We start from the raw sequence: 26,504 nt of genomic DNA on the forward strand, positions 1-26,504 counted from the left end.
CAACAAATTCGATCCAGGGTACTTTCAATAGCTTTCTGGCCCCCGGAAAGGCTGGTCCCTTCTCATTCTTAGTCCCCCTTTCATTATTGATCACTACAGAGTGCCAAACAACTAATGTGGCACTCTGGTTCACTAACAACATATCAAAACCACAAATTTCCTGGCAACTTAAATTTGTATTCAATATATAGAGCACAAAAATACTATTATCCTATACTTACAATGTAAATAAGAAAAGTACAGAAAAAATAAAATGTTATGCACTCATATCGAACACAAAAATATATTTATTTAATATAAACATAGGTAAACATAGGAAACATAAAATATAGTAACTTTAAACAGTAATATAATGTAATTTAAAAATAATTACATATACATGTTGCACTTATTTAAAAATACTCGTATATATGTTTATTTAAACATATATAATTTAAAACTATTAAAATAATAATTATAATTTTTGTTACAATTTACAAATGTTTTGTAAACTTTAAAACATACCAAATATATATATACATACACACAATAAATTACAAACTGGAACAAACTGGATTTTTTTTTTTTAATTACAATTTTTGTATTCATAAAAAGATAACAAAATAAAAATATTACATATCGCAAGCATTAATAAATAGAAAACTATATAATGTAAAATACACAGAAATATCATAATAATATAAATGTAAACAATATAAACAAAACTATGAAATGATACATACACTATTTTCACTCCAATCTCTGCAACAGTATGGAAAATGTTGGACTCAGGAGGGGTACATTTTACTATTACCACTCCAGTCTGTGCAACAGTAGGAAAAAGATTGGACTCAGAAGGGGTAACAGTTTACTATTCCCACTCCAGTCAATGCAAAAGTAGGGAAAGTGTTGGATTGAGGAGGGGTAAAAGTTACTATTTTCTCTCCAGTCTGTGCAACAGTAGAGAAACTGTTGGATTGCAGAGATGTAAATTTACTATTCCAACTCCAGTCGGTGCAACAGTAGGGAAACTCCAGTCAGTGCAACAGTAGGGAAAACATTTGACTCAGGAGGGGTCAAATTTAATATTCGCATTTCAGTTTGTGCAACAGTAGGCAAAGTGTTGGATTGAGGCAGGGTAAAATGTACTATTCCCTCTCCAGTCAGTGCAGCAGTAGGAAAGGGATTGGAATGAGAAAGGGTAACATTTGCTATTCCCACTCAAGTCTGTGCAACAGTAGGGAAAGGGTTGGACTCAGGACAGGTAAAATGTACTATTTACACTCCAGTCTGTGCAACAGTAGAGAGAGAGTAGTTAACTTCAAACAAATAAAATATTTTATAAATACATTAAATAAAAACAAATATAAATATTTAAAATTCATATTACAATGTGTAATAAATATTTTACATTAAATCAAATAATAATAATAATGAAATACCACACTATATTTTCACAATTTTAACAACCAACAAATATATTATTTACAATTAAAAAGCATAACACATTTAACACTTTACAGAAAAAATAACACATTTTAAACAAATATATATATATATATATATATCACTGAAAAAACCATAGGTTTCACACACGTTATAGTTAGGAATTAGCATTTAAAAAACCTTGCAAATTCACTTAAAAAACCATAGGTTTCACACATGTTATAGTTAGCTGGACATTTCACTCGTGAAAAACCATTGAAATTCCCCCGTTATAGTTAGTGCAGGCAACTATAACTCACGCGACCGCAATCCTCTGCTGATGACGTCACAGCTCCCCGTCACGCTGGAACACCTTAAGTATCCGGAGGGAGGGAGGAGCAGCTGGGAGGCGGGATTTATAACATATACAATTAAAATATTTACTAACATACATCAAAATAATTAAACAATGATATTATCAACAATATATTTGTAAATGATATTAACAATAGATATTTTTAACATTGATATTAACAACATAGATATTTTTAACCTCGATATTCCTTACCTTAAAATCGATATTCTTGTCAATTATATTTTTGAACACGATATTTGTGCATCACAATATTCAAAACTCAATATTTTTTATCTTCTTCCTTGATAATTTATTTTCAAGATTTTGTCTGAATACCTGGCACTCTACTACTGAATTATCATACTCCATTGTTGGGGGCCTGGCTCTACAACCTGAACATTGGACTTCTGGGGAATTTTAGTCTGATGTTGCCCGGGTTGTTACTTTCTCAAAGATTTGTGGAATGTGCTTGTTACTAATGTTTAGAGGGGTGGATAGATTAGTTGTGACCGGACCTGACCCTGGTCGGTGACGGTCGCTCCACCCGCCGCGCGGCTCTCCGTGAGTGTGCCCGGTCTCCCTACCTGCCTCTACCTGCTCGCTACCAGTGCTTGTTTTTGTTTCGTTCTCGCCGTCTTTCTGTCTTTTCTCGCCCTCCCCGCTCCCTGCCGCTGCTCCCCCGTGGCCCCGCCCCCCCTTTTGCCTTCTGTACCCCGATCCCCTCCCCGCGCCACCCCGCTCCCGCCTCCCAGCTGCTCCTCCCTCCCACTCCACCCCTCCCACTACGCCATTTATGGCGGAGTCCGCGCGTACGCGCAGCGTTAACGCGCAGCGGGCGCGCCGATTGTGCGCCAAAGGTGCGCCTAAGGCAAGCCCGTCTATGCCCGTCCGCGCCTGGACCGTGCCCAGCGCCAGGACCCCTGGTCCTCTCCGACGCCAGACAACACGACGGACCTACGACGCCGCCACCCTCAACGCACTCAATGCCGGCCGAACCCCCGCCTGCTACCAAGCCACCCCGAAACGCACACACGGACCCTTCACCTGCCAAGCCTGCAAATTCACCTGCCTCCGGACCTGCACCGCACCCGCCAAGCCAAGCACCAGCAGCAACCACCTTAAGTGCATCCTGCTCAACACCCGCTCCGTCCACAGACACGCCGTCGAACTCTGGAACCTGCTTGACACAACATCGCCAGACGTCGCCTTCCTGACGGAAACCTGGATGAACGCCTCCTCAGCGCCCGACATCGCCATCGCCATCCCGGACGGATACAAGATCACCGGGAGGGACCGCGTCAACCAAACTGGAGGAGGCATCGCCATCATACACAAGAACACCATCCGCATCACGACCAGCTCCGACGACACCTTCACCACTGCCGAACACCTCCACTTCCAGATACACACCGACCCCAAGACCACACTCAGAGGCACCCTCATCTACAGACCCCCGGGACCACGCACACAATTCAGCGAAGACATCACAGACTTCATCAGCCCGCACGCCCTCCCCTCCGCTGACTACATCCTCCTAGGGGACCTCAACTTCCACCTGGAGAACAACAAGGACAGCAACACCACCACCCTGCTGGACAACCTCGCCAACCTCGGTCTCAAGCAACTGGTGAACACCCCCACCCACTACGCCGGCCACACGCTTGACCCAGTCTTCTCCTCCAGCAAGCACATCTCCTTCAGCCACTCTACCGGACTACATTGGACTGACCACAGCTGCATCCACTTCAGCTTCAGAAGAACCACGACCCACCACCACCCGCAACAGGTCCCTCGCAGGAACTGGAACAAGATCACCGCCGACCAGCTCACCACCTCCCTAAGCCAGAACCCTCCCGCCAGCACAACGAACCCCAGCGAAGCAGCCAGCAACCTCACACAGTGGATCACCAACAGCGCAGACGTCCTCGCACCTCTGAAGACCCCTCCCAGCAGACCCAGCAGCAAGAAAGCCTCTTGGTTCACCGACGAACTTAAGAACTCCAAGAAGAACTGCCGCACCCTCGAGAAAACATGGCGCAAAGACCAGACCACAGACAACATGACTGCCCTCAAGCACGCCACCCGCAAACACCACCAGCTGATCCGCACCACCAAGAAGACAGCATTCAAAGAATGTCTGGACAACAACGCCCACAACAGCAAGGAACTCTTCAGCATGGTCAAAGAGCTCTCCAACCCCAGCGCCGGAAACAACGAAATCACTCCCTCACAAGACCTCTGCGACTCACACGCCTCGTTCTTCCACCGCAAGATCGCCGAAATACACAACAGCTTTGGCGCACCAACCTCGCACCCAACCACCGAACCAACGCCCCCCACAACCACCCTCTGTGCCTGGACCCCGGTCAGCACCGAAGACACCACCCGCACGATGAACACCATCCACTCCGGATCCCCAACTGACCCCTGCCCCCACCACGTCTTCAACAAGACCGACTCCATCATCGCACCCCAACTCCGGGACATCATCAACGCCTCCTTCAACACCGCCACCTTCCCAGAAAGGTGGAAGCACGCCGAGATCAGCGCCCTCCTGAAGAAACCAACAGCGGACCCCTCCGACCTCAAGAACTTTTGCCCCATCTCGCTCCTCCCTTTTCCTGCCAAAGTCATCGAGAAGACCGTCAACAGACAGCTTGCCGCCTTCCTCGAGACGAACGGATCCCTCGACAACTCGCAGTCCGGCTTCCGAGCCAACCACAGCACCGAGACAGCCCTCATCGCAGCCACTGATGACATCAGAACCCTGCTCGACAACGGGGAAACAGCGGCCCTCATCCTCCTGGACCTCTCCGCAGTGTTCGACACGGTCTGCCACCGCACCCTAGTGCAGCGCCTCAGCGACATTGGAATCAAAGAGAAGGCACTGGAGTGGATCATCTCGTTCCTCGCCGGAAGAACCCAGAGAGTCCGCCTCCCCCTGTTCAGATCCGAGGCCACCGAAGTCATCTGCGGCGTACCACAGGGATTTTCGCTCAGCTCCACCCTCTTCAACGTCTACATGAGCCCCCTCGCAGTCATCGCACGCCAACACAACCTCAACATCATCTCCTACTCCGACGACACCCAGCTGATCCTCTCCCTCACCAACGACCCAGCCACCGCCAGAACAAGCCTACACGAAGGGATGAAAGACGTCGCCGAGTGGATGAAGAACAGCCGCCTGAAACTGAACTCAGACAAGACGGAAGTCCTCATCCTGGGATCATCGCCCTCCGCCTGGGACGACTCCTGGTTGCCCCCTGCCCTGGGCACCACCCCCAAGCCAACGGACCACGCACGTAACCTGGGCTTCATCCTGGACTCCTCCCTCTCGATGACCAGACAAGTCAACGCTGTCTCATCATTGTGCTTCAACACCCTGCGCATGCTCCGAAAGATTTTCCGATGGATCCCCACCGAATCCAGGAAGACGGTTACCCAGGCACTTGTCACCAGCCGACTGGACTATGGAAACACCCTCTACGCCGGAACAACAGCCAAACTTCTGAAAAGACTCCAACACATCCAGAACGCCTCCGCACGACTCGTCCTGGACATCCCCCGACACAGCCACATCACCGGCCACCTGAGAGACCTGCACTGGCTCCCTGTCAGCAAGAGGATCACGTTCAGACTCCTCACCCACGCACACAAGGCTCTCCACGACTTGGGACCCAAGTACCTCAACAGCCGCCTGACCTTCTACACACCCACCCGCCAGCTACGGTCGACCAGCCTCGCCCTCGCCGCCGGAGGAAGATCCTTCTCCTACCTGGCAGCCAAGACATGGAACTCCCTCCCTATCCACCTTCGGCTAACCCAGGACCACCTCTTCTTCAGGAAGCAACTCAAGACCTGGCTTTTCGAGCAGTAACGGACCCCTCTCCCCAGCGCCTTGAGACCCTTCAGGGTGAGTAGCGCGCTATACAAATGTCATGATTGATTGAGTTGTCCGTGGAGGGGAGAGGGGAGACATTAATCATTTTGTTGCATTCATCAAGCAGGGAGTCAATTCTATCTAATACACAATTGTCTCCTGCTGATCGCAAATGATTTTTTTTAGCTCTACTAGGACCTTTTGTCCCCTCCATCGTCTTCCTTATGCTAATTTTTTAGATTTCACGACAAACAATTAGAACTCCAGTTGGCACTGCATTAACTACTTGGGTAGTTTACATGTGCAACTAGAGCATAAAGATAAAACAATCCCATCTCCCTATGCGGCAAAGGATCAGCCAACCTTCACTCGAGATCTCCAACAAGTGAGCTATCTTAAAAAATCAATAAAAAGTCTCACCTAGGATTAAATACAATTTTAAACTAATTAGTAGGTGCCACCCTAAAACATAAGAAAATACCAGTCAAGTTCAACAGATGAACGTAGGGGGTGCCCAGCCCAGCCTCCTCCAGGCTAAGATGAGCATGGGCGGGCCCGGCCTTGGCCCGGGCACTGCCTGCATGCATCCCGTGCCACTAGTATAGCTACTCCGCTTTATAGCGCCAACAAGCAGGAGAAGGTATGGGCGATGAAGGCCTTTTCCTTGGTTTCAACAAAAAGGTTATGCTGTTCCTCTGAAACGAGAGACAAAACAGAGGGAATTATGAACCAACCTGACCGCTGAGGTTCAAAGTTGGGAATCCATTGTGTTGGATTATAATGCCTTCACACACCCTGTCGGGTGTCATGCTTCATCATCGGGCAGCTCCTCGTCGGTTCGGCGGTGCAATACCCGACGGGCTCCCTATAGTAGGGGCACTTTAACTGAGATCTTTTTCCAACAGCCGTTATGTGAAGTGCGGGTGGGGTGCCTCGTGTGTGTAGATGTGTGTTAATGATGGAAGTGAATGTAAAATAGGGGTGGGAGTACCTAAGAAAACATCTTTAATCAAGGGGTCTCCTACCCTAAGTAAAAACGAAAAGTTTCTGGGTAAATATTGTTTACCTTCTCATGCATTTAATGTTATGTGTCCATTGTTTCCCTTTCCTCCCTTTCCCTGATTTTATCCTAGTACATGAGGAACCCCTCGTGTGTATTACCTAGTGAGATGCCTGGCTAGTTCATAACCCTGGGTACGTCCCTCTCTCTCTCTGTCTGCTACTTCCATGTGTGCCACATTAGGTGAAATTCAATGCTTGCTCACCTGATGTATTCACCGTGTGGCACCCTGGTTTTTAATGGTTTTTTAACTGTTTGATGCTCACATAACTTGCTGAGAGACAGTTCTACACAGAGAATATGAGATAATTCACTTATTGCAACTGTACTACACTGACCCATGTGATGCATTCTCTCTCCACATGTAGTTCCAGCACTACCAGGTATCCAACGATTTAGTCCTACGGTTAATGTGAGTGTGTAGCCACAACACCATCTGAGTTTTAGTTGTAAATAGTTCCCCCCTCTTGGTCCTGACGAATCGCCTGCAGATTACTCATTTTGGCGAGAAACACGTTGACCCACTACTTATAAGAGCGCCATAATCTGAGACATTACTTCAGCCTTGCGCCTTATAGTTTTGTTTTTACTTAGGGTAGGAGACCCCTTGATTAAAGTTGTTTTCTTAGGTACTCCCAACCCTATTTTACATTCACTTCCAACATTAACACACATCTCCACACACGAGGCCCCCACCCGCACTGCACTGTTGGAAAAAGATCTCCGTTAAAGTGCCCCTACTATAGGGAGCCCGTCGGGTATTGCACCGCCGAACCGATGAGGAGCAACCCGATGATGAAGCATGACACCCGACAGGGTGTGTGAGGGCATTATAATCCAAAACAATGGATTCCCAACTTTGAACCTCAGCGGTCAGGTTGGTTCATAATTTCGTCTGTTTTGTCTCTCATTTCAGAGGAACAGCATAACCTTTTTGTTGAAATTATTGTCCTTGGGCCTTTGTGCTGGACCTTTCCAAAAGCCCACTGTCCCTTCTTTGATTACTGGCCTTTTCCTTGGCCCACGCAGTGTCCTGCGACTTGCAGTGTCTCTGGTTAGCAAGAGTAAGTGTCCTGCCCCACAGGTATAACAACTGGGCTTAATAGTGCCTACAAGCAGGTGCGGGTGATGACCAGCCTTCTCCTTGGCCCTGCAGTGTCCTGGGACATGCAGTTCCTCAATGCAGCAAGAGTAAGCATACCGTACTATGGGTATAACAACTGCGCTTTCTAGCTCCAAAAAGCAGGAGTAAGAGCAGGCAATGACGGGACTCCTCTTTAGCCCCCGCGGTGTCCTAGGACTTGCAGTCCCTCAGTGCAGAAAAATTCCTGTCATGGTCCTGACGACCAAATTTATAAATGCCCCTCGAGCCGGTAGACATTTAATGCATTGACAGGAAAGTGCTGATATCGTGAAAAGAGTCCATATTTACGGTTTTGAATGAAAGCTAAATCAAATCAAGTCAATCATCATCGTAATTTACAGTTTAAGTTCAGTCAATGAAAATCTATTTAATGAGTTTTAAATAGATTTTCAAACCTTTATTCTCTTTAAGAGATTTATAAGTTTATTTTTGTTTCTTATTATATCAATTAGTAAATCAATAAATCAGTTTACAAACATTATCAAGGAAATGTATTGTGTGTCATCAATAATGCATATTATTAGGCATGTTCCATAAAGGAATTAGTCTCTATTGTATCTATAAAAACCTAATCTAATAAAACCCATAAAGAGTTCAGGAAAAGAGAAAGATCAAAGGAGCATCAGCATCTTAGTCTAATAAAGTAGTTGAATTCCCCTTAAAGAGTAGTTTGTGAAACTCAGCTGAGTCTCATTTCTCCAAAACCATTAGCAAACAATTACAGTAGCAGACTTCACAAAATGAATCTCTATCAGGAAAATAGGAAACAGATGCAGCAGTAGCTACCGCCGTCAGGGCAAAAGAGTGAGAAATGTCACGTACAAAATGCCAGGCAACAGCAATCGCCATGTGCAGTTGCTTAAAGCAAAAAGCTCTTGGTGCAAAGGAAATTGAGGGTCTCCATGAAGAGGTGGGAATGTCAATAGGTAAGATCTCTCTCCAATTAGAAACATACACTAGCATAAAAGACATGAGAACATGCTATTAACAATGTGGTGGATCTGGTCACTTTGGTCCAATGGAAAGACATCTTCCGATGGTGAGCAAATTTGGTCTACCTTTCCCACAGCAAACGCATGAGGTCCACTGTCAAATGCGCATCAAACTTTACTAAACAATTGTTTAACTGGGAATGTCTAATCCAGAAAAGTCTACTGCAATGTCTATTCTATTATTTATTCAATGTTTCACTGAGAAACAATCAACTACACTAAAGACAAAAACATTTGCTTGCTGATCTCTAGTTAAGTTATGACATTTGTAATACTTATAAGTATATGTTCATGGATAAATTTCCAATTCTTTATTCAGTACTATATGAACATAATTTCATGATAGGAAGTTCAAGCTTGGTTCATCAAGAATATGTAGCTTAAGAAAGGAATACATTTTATAAACTCGGCACATTCTGCGGTTATGACCAAAATCTTTTTTTTTTTTATGTTTGAAATGCTTTATTGAAGAACAAGTATAGTGAACAACAAAATACAGATCATATAAAGAACATTGTCATACAGAGTCAAAAAGAGAAAAAATAGAGGATCATCATATGTTAACATAAGAAACCTGAGGGAAAATTAAAAAGCATTTTGTAAAATTTTCAAGGCAACCAGGAGGAAAGGGGGAAAAAGGAGAAAAAAGGAGGAGAAGGGAAGGAAGGGAAAGGAGAAAGAGAAAGGTAAATATGAGGCGTTAGGAGAAGAATAGATAAAGCGATCAGAGAAAAACTAGGTAGAATAGAAAGAGCAAATAAGCCAAGGGTAGGGAATAGTTGAAAGGCAGGAAAGAGAAATGCAAATGTAAAAGATATAAGAGGGGTAGAGGAAGAAGAAGAAGAAGAAGGACAGCGAAAGAGTCACTTATGGGGGTTTGAAATTCTCAGAGGATAAAGGAGAGATAGATTTCAGAGCCATGCGGTCAAGATATGCTGTGAGAGGCAACCAGAATAAATCTCTATTGAGGGTAGGAGTGGAGGCAGCAGCAAAACGAACATCAAGCCTGTGATAGTGACAGAGAGAATTCCACCAACATTGTATAGAGAGCTTAGAGAGATCCTTCCAATTAGAAGAAATATGTTGGAAAGCCAGAGCCAACATAAGATCTAATAAACCAGAGGAGCGAGAAGGAATATCAAGAGTGTCAGAGATACTACCTAAAAAGACAAGAGGGATAGAGTATGGAATAGAGATAGAAAATAGACGAGAGATATGAGACCACACCTGATCCCAAAGTGCGAGAACAGAAGGGCACAGAAAAAGTAAATGAAAGAGATCAGCATTAGGGGCAGAGCAGGTCCAACAGGTAGAGTCCTTATCAGGAGAAAAACGAGAAATAGAAACAGGAGAGAGATAAAGTCTATGATATAGAAAGAACATAGATTGAGTTAGTGAGGCGGAACAGGAAATTTTTAAGGACCTGGCCCAAACTTTGTCCCAAACAGCTGTAGACCAGTCACAGCCCAAATCAAGCTCCCAAGCAAGTTCCAATTTAGATTTCGGGCGGGTCAGATTGGGGGAGGAGAAGAATTTATAAATAAGAGAGGCTTTAGGAAGAGTAGACAAGATCTGAAGAAGTGGGGAGTGGGATACGGAAGAGGATGACAAGGGAAGTGAATAATAAACATCAAGTATGATGGCCATGAGGACAGTGAATCTGCGGAAAAAAGACTGGGGGCAGTGAAACAGAAGTCGGAATCGAGGAAAAGAACATGGGAGAAAACCATCGAAAAGTTGGTTAACCCACATCAGACCCTTTGATCTCCACACAGTCCAACAAATAGGACGGTTATTGAGGAGAATAAGCGAATTGTACCAGATAGGGGAGACCAAAAAGGATTCACGAGAGACCGGGTCAGGGCGGACCAGGGCATGTAGAAGAGAAGAGGTGTGCTTAAACAGGGGTAGAGGAGTGGTTAAGTTCTTAGCAGAGAAATGTACAATTTCAGATAAAGGGAAAGGAGAGAGGAGTGAGCGTTCAATAGAGAGCCAAAGAGGAGCAAGAGGGAAGGGTGCAAGAACAAGCCAATTAGAAGCCTGACGAAGAGAAAAAGATTTATGATAGAGACGGAAATCCGGAAAGTTGACTCCGCCATTGGATTTCGGTTTACGAAGAGCAACTAGAGCCACTCTCGATTTTTTATGATTCCAGAGAAACTTAGAGAGACAGGAATCAATGCGTTTGAAATAGATATCAGGGATATGAACGGGGAGCATGGAAAGGATGTATATAAGAATGGGAGATATCATCATTTTGATCGAATCCAGCCGACCCCACCATGAGAGAAAGAGAGGATTCCAAGAAGAGAACAACTTATCGATACGGGATAATACAGCAGACATGTTCAACCGAATAGATGAAGAGATGGAGTTAGAGAACCAAATTCCAAGGTACTTAATTTTAGAGGAATTCCATGCAAAACCAGTGGTCAAAAACTGATGAGGGAGACAAAATTTACTAAGAGGAAGAATCTCAGTTTTATCAGAGTTAATCTTGTAACCAGAAACTTGGGAAAAGGAGTTAAACTCAAGTAGTAAGGCCGGAATGGATTGGTCAGGGTCAGAAATAAACAAAAGAATGTCATCTGCATACGCAGAGAGTTTCAAATGAGTCTTGTCATAAGGGAAGCCGGAAATAGAAATGTTGTTTCTAATAGACGTAAGAAATGGCTCTAAAGCTAGAACAAAAAGTAGAGGGGACAAAGGGCAGCCCTGACGAACGCCACGCTGCAAGGGAAAATAAGGGGATAGCTGGCCATTAACTAAAACAGACGCTTTAGGGGAGGAATAAAGTAAAGAAACAAGAGAAATAAAATTAGGACCAAAACCGTGCCAACGCAAGGAGGCAAACAGAAAGGACCAATCTACTCTATCAAAAGCTTTCTCAGCATCAACCGAGATGGCAGCTAGAGAGATGTTGAGAGAAGGTACCTTATTTAGGACATTGAGAAAAAGGCGAGAATTATCCGCGGTGAGTCTGCCCTTTACAAATCCACACTGTTCCTTACCTATGAGATGTGGGAGGAAAGGATCTAAGCGCCGGGCAAGAAGTTTAGCAAATAATTTATAGTCTACATTAACAAGGGATATTGGGCGATAATTTTTACAGAATTGGGGGTTGCGACCCTCTTTAGGTATAAGGCAGATCGTAGCCTCGTGAAAAGTACCGGCAGCTGTGCCAGAGGTAAAGAAGGATTGGAAGAGGGAGAGAAGTTTAGGAAGCAGAAGATCTGAGAAATGCAGGTAAAATTCCACAGAGAAACCGTCCGGACCCGGAGATTTACCTTTGGTTAGAGATGTTAAGGCGCTATCCAGTTCGGTAATAGAAAGATCAAGTTCAAGATCAGGGAAGTTAAGATGAGAAGTGGAGGGGGCAGGAATTTTATCCAAGTAGGATTGAATAAGAGAGGCCGAAGGGGGGGACTCAGGAGTATAAATAGATTGGTAGAACTGTTGAAATTGGGCGAGTATATCCTGCTCCTTATGCAATAGAAGATTATCGGTGGAATATATCGAATCAATCAGGTTACGCTCCTTGCGAGACTTAAGGTAGTTGGCCAAAAGTTTACCTGACTTGTTGCGACCTCCGTAGTAGCGGGCGCTGCTCCGAAGTAATGTTGAGGAAGCATTATCAGTAGTGATTTTGTTAAAATCGAGTTTGGCGCGTATAAGGTCTGGTAAAACCGTTTTAGTAGAAGAGGTGTAGAATTTATGCTCCAGGGATTTAATATGGGAGAGAAGGTCTTTCTGTTTCTTAAGGTAACACTTCTTTTTCTTTGAGACAAAATCAATCACAAAACCGCGAGCGGTAGCCTTAAAAGAGTCCCAAATAACATGAGGGGGTAAAGAGGGATCAGAATTGAGTAGAAAAAATTCCGTAGCAAAGGAAAGAAAAGAGGAGGAAAAGAGGGGATCCAGGAGGAGAGAGTTGTTGAAACGCCAGCGAGAAGATTTGGGATGAGGAGGGAGAAGATCAAGAACTGTGACAATGGGAGCATGGTCTGAGATAACTATCGGCTCTATAGACGAGGAAAGAAGATTTTGAGAAAGAGACTGAGAAAGGAAGATGTAGTCAATCCGAGAGAAAGAGGCATGAGGAGGTGAAAAGAAGGAATAGTCCAGAGAGTCAGGATGGGACAGTCTCCATGAATCAAGAAGGTGAAATTTAGAAATAGTGTCAAGAAATTGTGTGTGAGATTTGTGGGGGGTAAAGCGGGCAGAGGATTTGCGATCAAGAAACGGGTCAACAATTTGATTACAATCCTCCCCCAGAATGAACAGGGAGTCACTGTATTGAAAGCACTTGGAAGTTATTAGAGGCCAAAAATTACAATCAGGATGAGTGGGGCCATATACATTAAAAACAGTCAAGGATACAGAATTAATTAACAGCTTAGCTAAGACCCAACGACCATCAGTATCATTCTCTTGAGAAAGAACTTTACATTTGAGCTTCTTGTGACATAAAATGGCCACACCATTCTTTTTATTAGATGTAGGAGAAAATAAAACCGTTCCCACCCAGCCTCTCTTTAATTTAAGAGACTCCGCCTCAGAAAGATGAGTTTCTTGTAAAAGAACTAAATCAGGAGTATAAGAGGCTAGATGGGAAAGCACTCTCTGTCGTTTAATAGGGCTAACAAAACCTTTCACATTCCATGAGATAACTTTGAATTAAATAACAATAAAATGTGCAAAGAACAGAGAAAAGGCATAAAACCAAGAACGCCATAAAGGACAACAACAAATGAATGAGAGAAAAGAGCAAGACAAAAGGAAGTCAGGAGATACAGTAAGAGAAGAACAAAGAAAAAGGAAAGAGAGGAAAAAGGAGGAAAAAAGAAGTAGAAGAAGAGACAGTACATATCCAAAACGGATGACTGAGGAAAACATACCTGAAGGGGGAAGGGAGATGACAAGATGACGATGGGGTATGGGAGGATTCGACAAGAACGGCCTCCTAAGCCGGAGAGCAACACACCGCACCAAGACGGAATATGAGGAAGACGAATCGTATGATACTAGGAGGGATACAAGAGGGTTTATCGAATAATAATCTAAGGGAGGGAAAAAGAAACGTGTTATACAGAAGTCATGGTGAGATAAACAGCACAAAAGCAGACATTATATGCAAAACAGAAAACCCAAACAACAACCATTATATAATCATATCAAGCAGAAGAAAAATCAAACCAAGGAGAGAAAAATTTCAGCAAAAACCTGTAAGGAGAAAAAACCAAGCAGATAAATAATCAACCAGTAGGAGGATTGGATGTGTCCATGCCAGCATTGGTCTGAATGTGAATAACATTTTTAAGTTCAGCCAGATCTTGGAAAGTCCAGGTGTTGTTTTGATGAGTTACCTTGAAGGTACAGGGGTGAAAGAGGCCATATCTAGCTCCAATAGAGCGCAGAGGAGCACGAAGAGATAAGAATTCTTTTCTTCTGGCAGCAGTGACATTAGAGACATCCTGAGAGAGAAAAACTCTCTGACCCATCCAGGACACTTGACGCTTCGCTCGAGCTGTAGAGAGGACCAGAAGGAGATCAGTAAACTTGAGGAAGAGGATGATGACCCCTCGCGGTTTGGTTGAGGAGGAGGAGCGAGGGCCAAGTCTATGGGCTCGTTGGATACTGAGAGAGGTAGTAGCGGGAAGGTCCAGGAGTTTCAGGAGGAAAGAGGAGAAAAACGTGACAGGATCATCTCCTTCCAGGGATTCCAGCAGCCCGTAAACGCGTAGGTTGTTCCTCCTATTCCTGTTTTCCAAGTCTTCAGTGTGCTGTTGAAGGGCGAGAAGAGACTTTTCCAGGGAGGAGATGCGTTGAGAGTTTGACTGAATTTCTGGAACCTGCTGCTCCACAGAAGAAACACGAGCCTCCATAGCTGACCATTTAGCCTCAAAAAGCTGCATCTTAGTATTAGTCTCCTCCACGAACAGGCGCAAAGCGCGAATCTCCTCAAGTATCAACTCCATAGATATAGGGGGTGGAGATGACTCGGATGGAGGAGGAGAGGAGTCTTGCTTCAAGCGCTTAGGTAAGGAGGCAGGAGGAGAAGACTTGCTGGAGGTAAGTTGTGATGGAGAAGAACGGGTGGAGGATATTGTCGCCATTTGATCTGTGGAAGGAGGATGAGGAGAATGACCTGTTGATGAGGAAGAGGCGGAGGAAGGTGGAGTCTTCGAGGGCACAAAGACAAACTTTGGGTTGCGTAGCTTGCCCATAGAAGCCTAAAAGTGCCAGTGACAGGAAGGCAAAGAAGCAAACCAACACAACGACCTGCACTCAAAAAGCAGAGAATGTCAATATGACTGGTCTGAAGAGCCCAGCGGTCAGTAGAAGCAGTGAAGGACACCAGGAAAAATCCTGAAGAAACCCCGGACCCAGAGGTAATGCAAGCAGATGTCAAAGAGTGTTCCAGTAATAACAAGGAGGTCACCAGTGAGCGAGAAAGCCATGCGCACTAAGACTTGGTGGGCATAATTGCAACAAAAAGGAACCAGCACAAAGACGCAATGATGATGGTATGAGTCTTACGCCTTGAAACTGTAAGGTAACATTGAAGAGCACAGCGCATATGGCAGGCTGCGAGGGGAGTATGAAGGCAGAGGTCCCACAGGAAGGAGCGTCAACATGACAGGGTGCAAAACACAGAGGAGAGGTCCTTAATTGCTTAGAGTAAAGTCCAGTGACTGGAGGGAGAGCAGGAAGAGCATGTCTGCTGTCACCTCAGCGACGCGCGTACATCGCGGATATTACAAAATGGCGGTCGCGCTGAGGGACTTACATCGAGAGGCATGAATGGGCGAATAACTGCAGGAAAACGAAGTCTGGGAGTCACATCTTCAGCACGAAGTCATCCGCTTACAGGAGCCACAAGAAATCTGCCAAAATGATCGCGGATAACGGCAAAGAGATGAAAAGTCCGCCGCGGTACGGGAGAGCTCCAGTCTCAGGCGGCCATCTTGTTCGGCGTCCAAGCCACACCCCCCATGACCAAAATCCTAAACAAATTACATCAAGGGTTAATCTATCAAATACATTTGTGCATTTTTTAGCATGTCCTAAAAACATCTATTTATTCAAAAGAAATGTAGTTGAGGTCTACCAGTAAAAATGAATGACTGGTGCAGGTTGCACATTTTGACTACGAGTCATTTTAAAATATGTTTTTTATGTTTATACCTAAGACAATTTAGCATTGTCATTGTTGCTAATTATTTTAATATGTAAAAGTTCTACTTTTACAGCGCTGTACAGCAATTTATTTATTTTCATTTTCAAAAACAAAATCCCAAAGCAGGACTTTCTTTTGAAAATAAAAAAAGCAATGCCCTCCCCACCCTGGGAGTTATCTCCAATGGCAAGGCCGGCATTAACCCCTTTGCTGCTAGGGCTTTTCCCCCCTGTGCTAAGCCTTTTTTTGGCTATTTGGGGTAGTGCGCGCTTAGGCCCCTGTAACGTTTTGACCACATAAGGTATTCACGCCAAATTTGCGTCCTTTTTTTCCAACATCATGGGGATTATAAAGGTACCCAGGGTTTGTGGATTCCCCCGGAGGGGTCCCAGAAATTAGCCAAAATACAGCTACATTTTGGGTTTTTGGGGAAAAATGGGGAAAAAGGGCTGCAAATTAAAGCATCTGGGTTTTTCCTGCAAATCGATTTAAAAAGGGGTTTGTGGGGCTGAAATCACCATTTTTCCAGCTTTTAGGGAATGACAGACTTTGTCAGAAAACCAACATTTTTTACACAGTTTTGGCATTTTTCTGGGACATAGCCTATTTCTGCTATTTTTTGTGCTTTCAACCTCCTTCCAGTTAATGGTAGAAATGGGTATGAAAGCAATAATGCATCCTGAAGAGCTATACATTTTAGAAAATTAGACAAAATTCTGAATTCAGCAAGGGGTCATTTGTGTAGACCCTTCAAGGTTTCTTTATAGAAACTAACAGTTAAAGATAGGAAAATTGAAATTTAGTTGCAAAAAACAGCCTTTTGTGTCAACGTTTTTACCTGTAACTTCTTCTAATGATGACAGCTCTTTGAAAGTAATATACAGTTACATCCGCTGGACCTTTCTGGTTGTGGGGATATATAGGACTTGTAGGTTCACCAAGAACCAGACAAACCCAGAGTCAAAAACTGACCTGCAATTTGCATTGGCTTTTTATTATGTACCGGGTATATAGCAATTATTGTGGGAAAATGTATACATGGAAAAATTGGTATGAAAGACACCTATGTATTTCTGAAATGGGAACAAATTATAGAGTTTAGAAACAGTACATATTTGAAGATTTTCTAAATTGGGAATACTCATACTAGCATGAGAATTATCGGTCATTTTTCAAAATGACTTCTTTTTTACACAATGTCTTTCATTTGGAAGGCAGAAATGCATCAAAAATCAATAGGTAATAACAGTTGCTTTACAAATCTTAATTACCCTAAGTCTCCCAATAAAAATGGTACCTCACTTGTGTGGGTAGGCATAGTGCCCATGACAGGAAATGGCTCAAAACCCAACGTGAATAAACCACATTTTCAGAAGGAAAATTTACCCTTTTTTTGCAAAGTGTCTAGCTGTAGTTTTTGAACACTATCTCTGCCGGCACCTAGGGAAACCTAGCAAGCTATACATATTTGAAAACTAGACACCCAGGGGAATCCAGGATGGGGTGACTTGACTGGCATCTGCTTGGCTTTTTGCCCCACCCCCTGGGTGGCATATTGGCTGCTAATGCCCCCATCTGAAGGCTGTCATTTTTGCAGGGGAGGGGGTTGGGGCATGAGTATGCCTGTTTTGGGCAGCCCCCACCCTAATTCAAATTTGCCCCCCAAAAATCCCTGGCGACTAGAGGGCCTCTTTCCCCTCCCCCCCCCCCGGCAGGGCAGATTGGGGGCTGATGCCCCCATCTGCCCCCCCAGGGGGGGCAGAAAGCCTAGTAGACACCAGGGATCTTTTTGAGCACATTTTAATTAGGGCGGGGGCTTCCCAAAACGGGCATGCCAATGCCCCCACCCTAATTAAAATTTGCCCAAAAAATCCCTGGCGTCTACTGGGCTTTTTGCCCCTCCCCGGGGAGCAGATTGGGGGGCTAATGCCCCCATCTGCCCTCCAGGGGGGCAGAAAGGCTGTAATTTTTGCAGGGGAGAGAGTGGGGGCATGGGCACACCTGTTTTGGGCAGCTCCCACCCTAATTCAAATTTGTCCAAAAGAAATCCCTGGCGACTAGTGGGCTTTTTGCACCCCCAGGGGTGCAGATTGGGGCAGTAACCCCCAATCAGCCCCCCAGGGGGGCAAAAAGCCAATTAGACGCCAGGGATTTTTTTGGGCACATTTTTATTAGGGTGGGGGCATTGGTATGCCCGTTTTTGGCAACCCCCACCCTAATAAAAATGTGCCCAAAAAAATCCCTGGCGTCTAATGGGCTTTTTGCCCCCCTGGGGGGCTGATTGGGGGTTACTGCCCCATCTGCCCCCCAGGGGGGCAGAAAGGCTGTAATTTTTGCGGGGGAGGGGGCATGGGCATGCCCGTTTTGGGCTGCCTAACTCTAATTCAAATTTGCCCAAAAAAAACCTCTGGCATCTAGAGGGCTTTTGGCCCTCCCAGCGGGGCAGATTGGGTGCTAATCCCCCCATCTGCCCCTCAGGGGGGGCTAAAAGTCCACTAGACGCCAGGGAGTTTTTTGGGCAAATTTTAATTAGGATGGGGGCTGCCCAAAACGGGCATGCCAATGCCCCCACCCTAATCAAAATTTGCCCAAAGAATCCCTGGCGTCTACTGGGCTTTTTGCCCCCGGGGGGGCATATTGTGGGCTGATGCCCCCATCTGCCCCCCAGGGGGGGCAGGAAGGCTGTCATTTTTGCGGGGGAGGGGGTGGGGGCATGGGCATGCCTGTTTTGGGCAGCCCCCACCCTAATACAAATTTGCCTAAAAAAATCCCTGACGACTAATGGACTTTTTGCCCCCCCGGGGGTGCCGATTGGGGGCTAATGCTCCCATCTGCCCCCCAGGGGGAGCAGAAAGCCAACTAGATGCCAGGTATTTTTTGGGGCAAATTTTAATTAGGGTGGGGGTTGCCAAAAACAGGCATGCCAATGCCCCCACCCTAATAAAAATTTGCCCAAAAAAATCCCTGGCGTCTAGTGGGCTTTTTGCCCCCCCACCAGGGGCAGATTGGGGGCTGTTGCCCCATTTGCCCCCAGAGGGGACAGGAAGGCTGCAATTTTTGCTGGGGAGGGGGTGGGGCAAGGGCATGCCCATTTTGGGCAGAATCCACCCTAATTCAAATTTGCCCCAAACTCTCCCTGGTGTCTAGTGGGCTTCCCCTCCGCCCCTGGTGGGGCAGATTGGGGGCTACTGCCCCATCTGCCCCCCACGGGGCAGAAAGGCTGTAATGGTGGTGGGGGGTGGGGGCATTGGCACGCCCATTTCTGGCAGCCCTCACCCTAAGAACAAATGGTGCAAAAACAAAATCCCTGGCATTTAGTGGGCTTTCTGTCCCCCCGGGGGGGGCAGATTGGGGGCTACTGCCCCCATCTACCCCCAGAGGGGGCAGAAGGGCTGTAATGGTGGTGGGGGGTGGGGGCATTGGTGTGCCTTTTTCAGGCAGCCCCCACCCAAAAGAAAAAGGGCCCAAAAAAAATTCCTGGCATTTAGTGGGCTTTCTGCCCCCCCCGGGGGGGACAGATTGGGGGCTACTGCCCCATCTGCCCCCCAGGGGGGGACAGAAAGACTGTCATTTTTTGGCCAGGGGATGGGGGCATTGGCATGCCCGTTTTGGGCAGCCCCCACCCCTAATAATACCCCATAAGAAAATCCCTGGTGTCTAGTGGGCTTTCTACCCCCCCCGGGGGGCAGATTGGGGGCTACTGCCCCCATCTACCCAAAGGGGGGGCAGAAAGGCTGTAATGGTGGTGGGGTGGGCAGCCCCCACCCTAAAAAACAATGGGGCAAATACAAAATCCCTGGCATTTAGTGGGCTTTCTGCCCCCCCGGGGGGACAGATTGGGGTCTTCTGCCCCATCTGCACCCCAGGGGGGGGGCATAAAGACTGTAACTTTGTGCCTTAAAAAATACTCCATGAGAAAATCCCTGGTGTCTAGTGGGCTTTCTACCCCCCCGGGGGGGCATATTGGGAGCTACTGCCCCCATCTACCCCCCAGGGGGACAGAAAGACTAATCATGCCCAAAAAATTATGGGTGGAGCAAAGGCCCTTGCCCAAGGGGCCGCTCCCCCCTCCCTGGTGCCTAGTCTGTGGATCCCTGCTTGGGGATCGCCCTCCCATGGCGACCCCCAAACAGGGGAGGGGTACCATTGGAAAGGGGAGATTCTCCCCTTTCCAATGATACCTCTCCCGTCTTTCTACGTGCTCAGGGGGCTGAGATAGCCCCCTGAGCACGTAGAAAGGGAAACTGAAATGAGCCTCTTGGCTCATTTCAGTTTCGTTTCACTGAAATGACGTCAGCGCGACGTGCGCACCAATCGTCATTTCAGGGAAACCAGGGGGGGGGGTGCCTCGGGAGCTGGTCCCGAGGCTCTTTTAGCAAAAAGGGTATCCCTCTGGTGCCCACACCAGAGGGATTTCCAATGCGATGTTTCATGACGAGCTGGACTCGTCATGAGCACTGTGTGCCATGACGAGTCCAGCTCGTCATGAGCATGCAAGGGGTTAAACACTTTTTACTGCCCCTGGTGGTGACTGGCAGTGAAAACTGACCTGTTTGTCTGTTCATCTAAATTTAGGTGGACGGTCATGGAGGTGAACTCCGTTGAGCCATCCCAGGGGTCTAACCATGGCTAACAAGGAATAGTCTCCATCGTGGGTCTCCCCACACTTAACTCAGGTAGTGGACCATTATGGTGGAGATAAGAATACTCCGTCTCCATTGCAGCAGAGTATACTTACCGCCAACATATAAATAAGCCCCAAAGTGAGAAATAACCCCAAGATTATGATGCTGAGAAACCAAATGCTTTCTTATAGTATCATCATGCAGATAACTAGAACAGAAAGAGACAAGACCCCTACACAACCAAGCTCAACTTTTAGATTGATGGCTATTCATAGGGAAGAGACTGGAAAAATGTCAGGCTATTGCTGACACTCAGATGAAGGAATCCTCTGTACCTTGGCACATCTAGGACCAAGAAATAAATTATTACTTTGAAAATATTCAAAATGACATAAGGAGGAGAGATTTGACATTGGCATGTTTTGACGAGGCGGGTCGAAGGTACAAAAAAAACAGGGTTTTTGTGGTGAGACTGCTAATAAAGCAAAACGTTTCCTAAGGGTCAACTGTTGACTTAAAAAAACACATCGTAATCCTTTCAATTACCCTAATGACCATACATTCCGGAGGTTAATTTGAATAGAATTTTGAGTTTTTCAGTGTATGAGATGTTATAGCAGCTGAAGAACAATATTTTCTGATCAGAAATCAATTTGCAAACGATTGGAAGGCGATGGAAACAACATTAACTCATTGACTCCTTCAAGCTGTGCATGGCTGCAGTACAACTTTTAGGGCCAGCATGTTGGAAGTAGTTAAAGAAAACTATAAGGAACAGCATTGAAAACTAGCGAGAGCAGTGCCATAGCTTCAACATGAGCTGTGTCTGATCACCATTAACATTAAAAATTCTACTGCTAAAAAACATAAAAGAAGGTGAGGTGGCTGGTAGTTGTGGTTCAGGCAAAATGCTTATCTCTAAGAAATTGTGTGTATGGTATTTTTGCAGATGGAGTATCAATACTGCCAAGATAATGATCCGTCCACCAAATTTGATGCAGGTGGATATTAGGTGTATTCACTGTGAAGAATACTCTGTCTCTTCTGTGTTTAAACCCCTCCGAAGGCCCTGCGGAGTAAGACTACTAATTCTAATTTAGGTGGGCGGAATTAGAGGTCAGTTTTCACCGCCTGTCATCGCCAGGAAAACCCTGGCTGTAATGGGCAGTGAAAACTGCTAAATGCTCTCCTCACCATGAAAGGAGAGCATTTTCTTTTCATTTTCTTCCACTTCGGGATTTTCTGTTTGAAAATAAAAAATAAAATAGTTTGGTGCAGAGCTCAGTTATATTGATGGAGCTGTGGACCATACTTCAAAATAGCATTGGCAGTAACTGTCATGACCACGGTTCCTGCTGAAGGTTTGGAAATTATCACCAGCTTGGCGGTAACTTCTAAATTTGGATGGCAGACTAGTGTTAACCTGGCAGATGCCAAGTCCTCCTCCAACTCAACGGAAATTACTCCAACAGCCAAATTATAATCATGCCCTTAGTCTCTTTTTTAGAAGTCATAAAACTTCCAGCGAGGCAAGGTATGACACAGTGACCAAGATAGGCTCCGCAACATCAGATACACTGAATTTGCAATCCCACTTTAGCATTGAATTTTTACACCAAAAACTTTGAACAGAACAAGCATAAAAGTTGTGGCCGCTGTGAGAGTTTTGCCACTGAAGATAGTCTACAAGCTTTCCAGCTCTCTTATGCTATATGTTGAGATTTACTTATTTTTGGGGGGATTTTAAAATCCTTCATCGTTTGCAACTCTTTGAGGCCCAACAGGGCAAGGCTGCCCATGGACGGATGCCTGGTTTTGATGGGTCTGCAAGAACCTTAAACTTCACTGGCATTGCGTTCAAAACATTTTTATTGATCCCCCCAGTTTTAATTACCTTTTTGTTTTTTTTTCCCTCATTCGCCGCCGACCCCAGCTGAGCTGAGGTCAGAAGGTCGCCACTATCACTCAAATTGAGAGGGGCAAGTTTTGGGGTAATCGTTCACACCCTTCCTGTCCCCCACTTACCAGTGGCACACCGCCTTCCCCCTAGTTGCTGACCTCCCATTGTTATTGAGAGGATGGTCATACTCTACAGGTACCTTAAGACCAACGACTAGTGCTGATTGCCCACTGTTGATCGACAACTAGAACACACAGGACAGTAACACAAACCAGCACAGTCTAAGAGCTTCCCTGAGGCTTAATCATAGGACAAAAAGAACTCACTCATCTCTTTTTTTAAGAGGTGCGTTTCTTGTAAGATGAGTATTTGTGCGGGTGAGTCTCTTAGATACTGAAAATTTTTCTCCCTCCTACTTTTGACTCGCAGACCGTTCACGTTCCACGATAGACATTGCAAAGTCTTCATGGGGGCGAAAATACTGGGTTTTGACTATACCTGCGGAGTTCCAATACCAAACCAGAAATAAAACAAAAAGAACCTCAGCTGAGATAAAAGACGAACAAGTTTTTCTTTTTTCAACCCCCTACCCCCACACCCGTGCTCCCCCTTCCCCTTCCCTAACTCCCCCCCACCCCGCCCTGGAGAACCCTACCCCCATTTGCCTGGAAAAGTCCAGGTTCTACCGGCCGGTAAACTCTAACTGCTCCAGTTCTATTCTTTGACTCTTTTTTATTATTGTTTTTGCTCAAAAGCTGTATATATCATCTTACTATTTTCTTAAATCAACTTTAGGGAAGAAAAAAAAACATATAGATGTAAACAAATTATTGATATATATATATATTTTTTTTTCCTTTATTTCTTTTTTCCTTCTCTCCCCTTTTTTTTTTTTTTTTTAAAGTTTCTTTTGACATGCGAGGGGAAGCTGAAAATAATCATTTTAGATTCTCTAAGAGATCATCGGCTTCCTGCACGGATTTTGCAAAGTACATTTTGTTATTAAACATAATTTTTAACTGTGCAGGGAATTTTAATTGGACAGTTGTTCCCAATCTCTTGAAATCCTCCATTCTTTTACCCAACTCCCACTGTCTATCTAAGGTAGTACGTGAGAGGTCTGACCTTATTTCAAAAGAGGAATCACCTGATTTTAATGTTTTCAATTTAATAGCAGTTGATAATAATTTCTCTTTCATAGAAAAAGTCAGAAAGTTAATTAAAATCTTCCTCGGTTTTGTTCGATTGGGATGTCTCCTAAAGGGATCCCTATGTATTCTTTGAATGTCCTTCTTTATGCCATCCGCTGATTCCTCAATCTGTTTCGAATCTTTAATGAGGGCCACGATGTAAGATTTAATATCATCCCCCTCTTTTCCTTCCGGAATATTTAAATATCGCAGATTGTTACATCTTGCGTTGTTCTCCAAAGATTCAACTCTATCTCGAACGGCGGCTTCTTCCTTTTTGAGTGTGGAGATATCCGCTTTGACCATTACCAGATCGTCCTTAAGGACATCCATGACATTCTCTAAGGCCACTGTCCTTGAACATAAGTTGTCAAATTTTTTCTCTAAAGATTCACAGAAGAGACGAATCTCTACTTGATTAGATTCGGAGACAGCGAACCCTTTTTTAATGTCTGAAGCCATTGTGAGGAACAGATTTTCCAAAGAGCCCTTACACACATCAGCCGCTCCTACTTCGACCATTGCGCCTATATCCGATCCCCCATTGGCTCCTATACATGTGGCTATTGGCATACTATTCTCCAGAGTGGCCACATTTTCAAAATCTTTTGACAGAATAGTTTGATTAGCTGGTAATTTAACTTGCTGTATTACCAATCCAGGGGGGTTCAAAGAAGAAGAAGAATCCAGGGAGTCCAGGCGGGGGCAGACGACCGGCGGGGGGGCAGGCATGAGAGCAGGAGACACAGTTAAGAGCAGGGAAGAATCTGTGTCCATAACGAGAGAAGAGGACAGCCTTGCTGACTCTTCAAACTCAGAAACCTCTCTTAAAGCTTCCCCCTGTTTTATCACATCCAGCACTTGGGGGAGAACTTTAAAATATGATTTTAATGAGGGCGTAATTTTAATTTTTGGGTTTACGCCCTTCTTCTTTGGGATCTTAATGCCCTTCCCTTTATATTCCCGAGGTTTCTCCCCAATACCCCCCTCTGGGCCTTTAAGAATATCTTCCTTATTCACAAGCTTTGCTCTATCTGTCTTCCCCACCCCCCCTCAAAAAACTCCCGGTCTTTTAATTCTTGAGTGTCCGTACCCTGGGCTGCCCGCTGCTTCCTGCCTCTATTAACTATTTTATTTTTTATAGCTTTAGACACTTTGGGAGCTAAATTACTACCGGACAGGGGGGGCAATGAGGATGTCAAGGGGGATGATGACGGCGCTGACACCCTTATTTCCCCCAAGCCCCCCCTCCGGCTCCCCTGTCTCAGGCAATAAGGTAAAGCGGACTTATCCGGTCCAATAGAGCCCCGGGCCCCCAATACCTCACAGTTCTGGTGCTCCTGATCCTTTGATTCAGTGACAGCCGGGGTTCGCTCGCTTCCCTCTGCAGCAGTGACTGCAGCGTCTTCCTCTCCCCTTGCCGCCTCCTTCTCCAGCGTGAATGCTGCAGCTACTCCCCCAGTGCTGACACTGCCTACGCTCACCACGTGAAAGAAACCACCGCGTAGGCACCCGCGCGTCACAAACCCCCGGCCTCTTCTCCACTCTAATGCGGCCCAGAAGCAGCGCGGGGGAGATCCAGGCTTTTTCGCGGGTGGTCCGGCAAAAGCTCCCAATACATTTCAGCTCCCCATCAGCATATCAGGTATTCAAAAAGATTTCCTCCTCATTTTCGTTATCGCTTGCTCATCCTACCACAGCTAAAGCATAACTCCTGGAGCGGAAGGGCTACCGGCGTCAGCCTATGACCGCTCAACTTGCAGCCGCCATGTTCTCCCCCCCCAGTGTATCTGCCGACATCCCCAGTTTTAATTACTGTCAGTGTATGCAAAAGTTGGTCGCACACTGCTCGTCACACCAGCAAGTTGCCCCAAAGGACTGTGGTAAATGTAGTGGCGACAGCGGGTACGCCTATGCCACGATGTGTAAAAAGAACAGTATGTGTTGCGTTAGCCATCCCTGGACACGTGTTTCGAGGTAGTTGCCTCTCGTCAGCAGGGAGCAGGTCAGTGTGAAGGGGTGCCGTGTGGACTGCCAAAATGTAATTAAAACAGGTCAAGTACCTCTCATGGCGCGCAGGTGCAGATCCAAGGCTCGTCAGCCCGTTGGCTCAAGGGAGCCGTAATAAATTATGCAAAAGTTGGTCGCACACTGCTCGTCACACCAGCAAGTTGCCCCAAAGGACTGTGGTAAATGTAGTGGCGACGGCGGGTACGCCTATGCCACGATGTGTAAAAAGAACAGTATGTGTTGCGTTAGCCATCCCTGGACACGTGTTTCGAGGTAGTTGCCTCTCGTCAGCAGGGAGCAGGTCAGTGTGAAGGGGTGCCGTGTGGACTGCCAAAATGTAATTAAAACAGGTCAAGTACCTCTCATGGCGCGCAGGTGCAGATCCAAGGCTCGTCAGCCCGTTGGCTCAAGGGAGCCGTAATAAATTATGCAAAATTCTGTTCTGGGGTAACACCCCTCTTCAGCCAGGCTTGCTTGAATCCAGTGGCAAAGTGAGCAAGGGACCCACGTCTGGCCATACCCTGCCAACTTAGGGCGAACAAAGCAAACACAAGGCGATTATGGACGGAGTGCTGAAACTTTTTAGACACTCACCCCCAGTCACAGATCTGGATTGAATCCATCATCGTTCTTTAGCTCACTTCACCACCTCAGTTCAAACCCAGCTATATGCAAATCAATGTTGACCCTGTGCCTCATGGGAATAGTCCAAACCGAAGTGCCAAGCCAGGTCTTCCCTGAACCGGAAACAAGCACCCTGGGGC

The 26,504-nt window shown here is 45.8% G+C and overlaps 1 protein-coding gene across 1 annotated transcript in view; it reads left to right on the top strand.

Annotated features, from left to right (window-relative positions):
• Positions 1–21,652, top strand: part of LOC146789360 (zinc finger BED domain-containing protein 5-like) — a 65,419-nt gene extending 43,767 nt beyond the window's left edge. Inside the window, exon 5 of the mRNA XM_085631077.1 lies at positions 21,590–21,652. Coding sequence (XP_085487203.1) covers positions 21,590–21,652 — 63 coding nt within the window. The remainder of the gene's footprint in view (positions 1–21,589) is intronic.
• Positions 21,653–26,504: the final 4,852 nt, after the last annotated feature.

Source organism: Triturus cristatus, chromosome 10 (assembly GCF_964204655.1).
Source record: "Triturus cristatus chromosome 10, aTriCri1.1, whole genome shotgun sequence".
NCBI classification, from domain to species: Eukaryota; Metazoa; Chordata; class Amphibia; order Caudata; family Salamandridae; genus Triturus; species Triturus cristatus.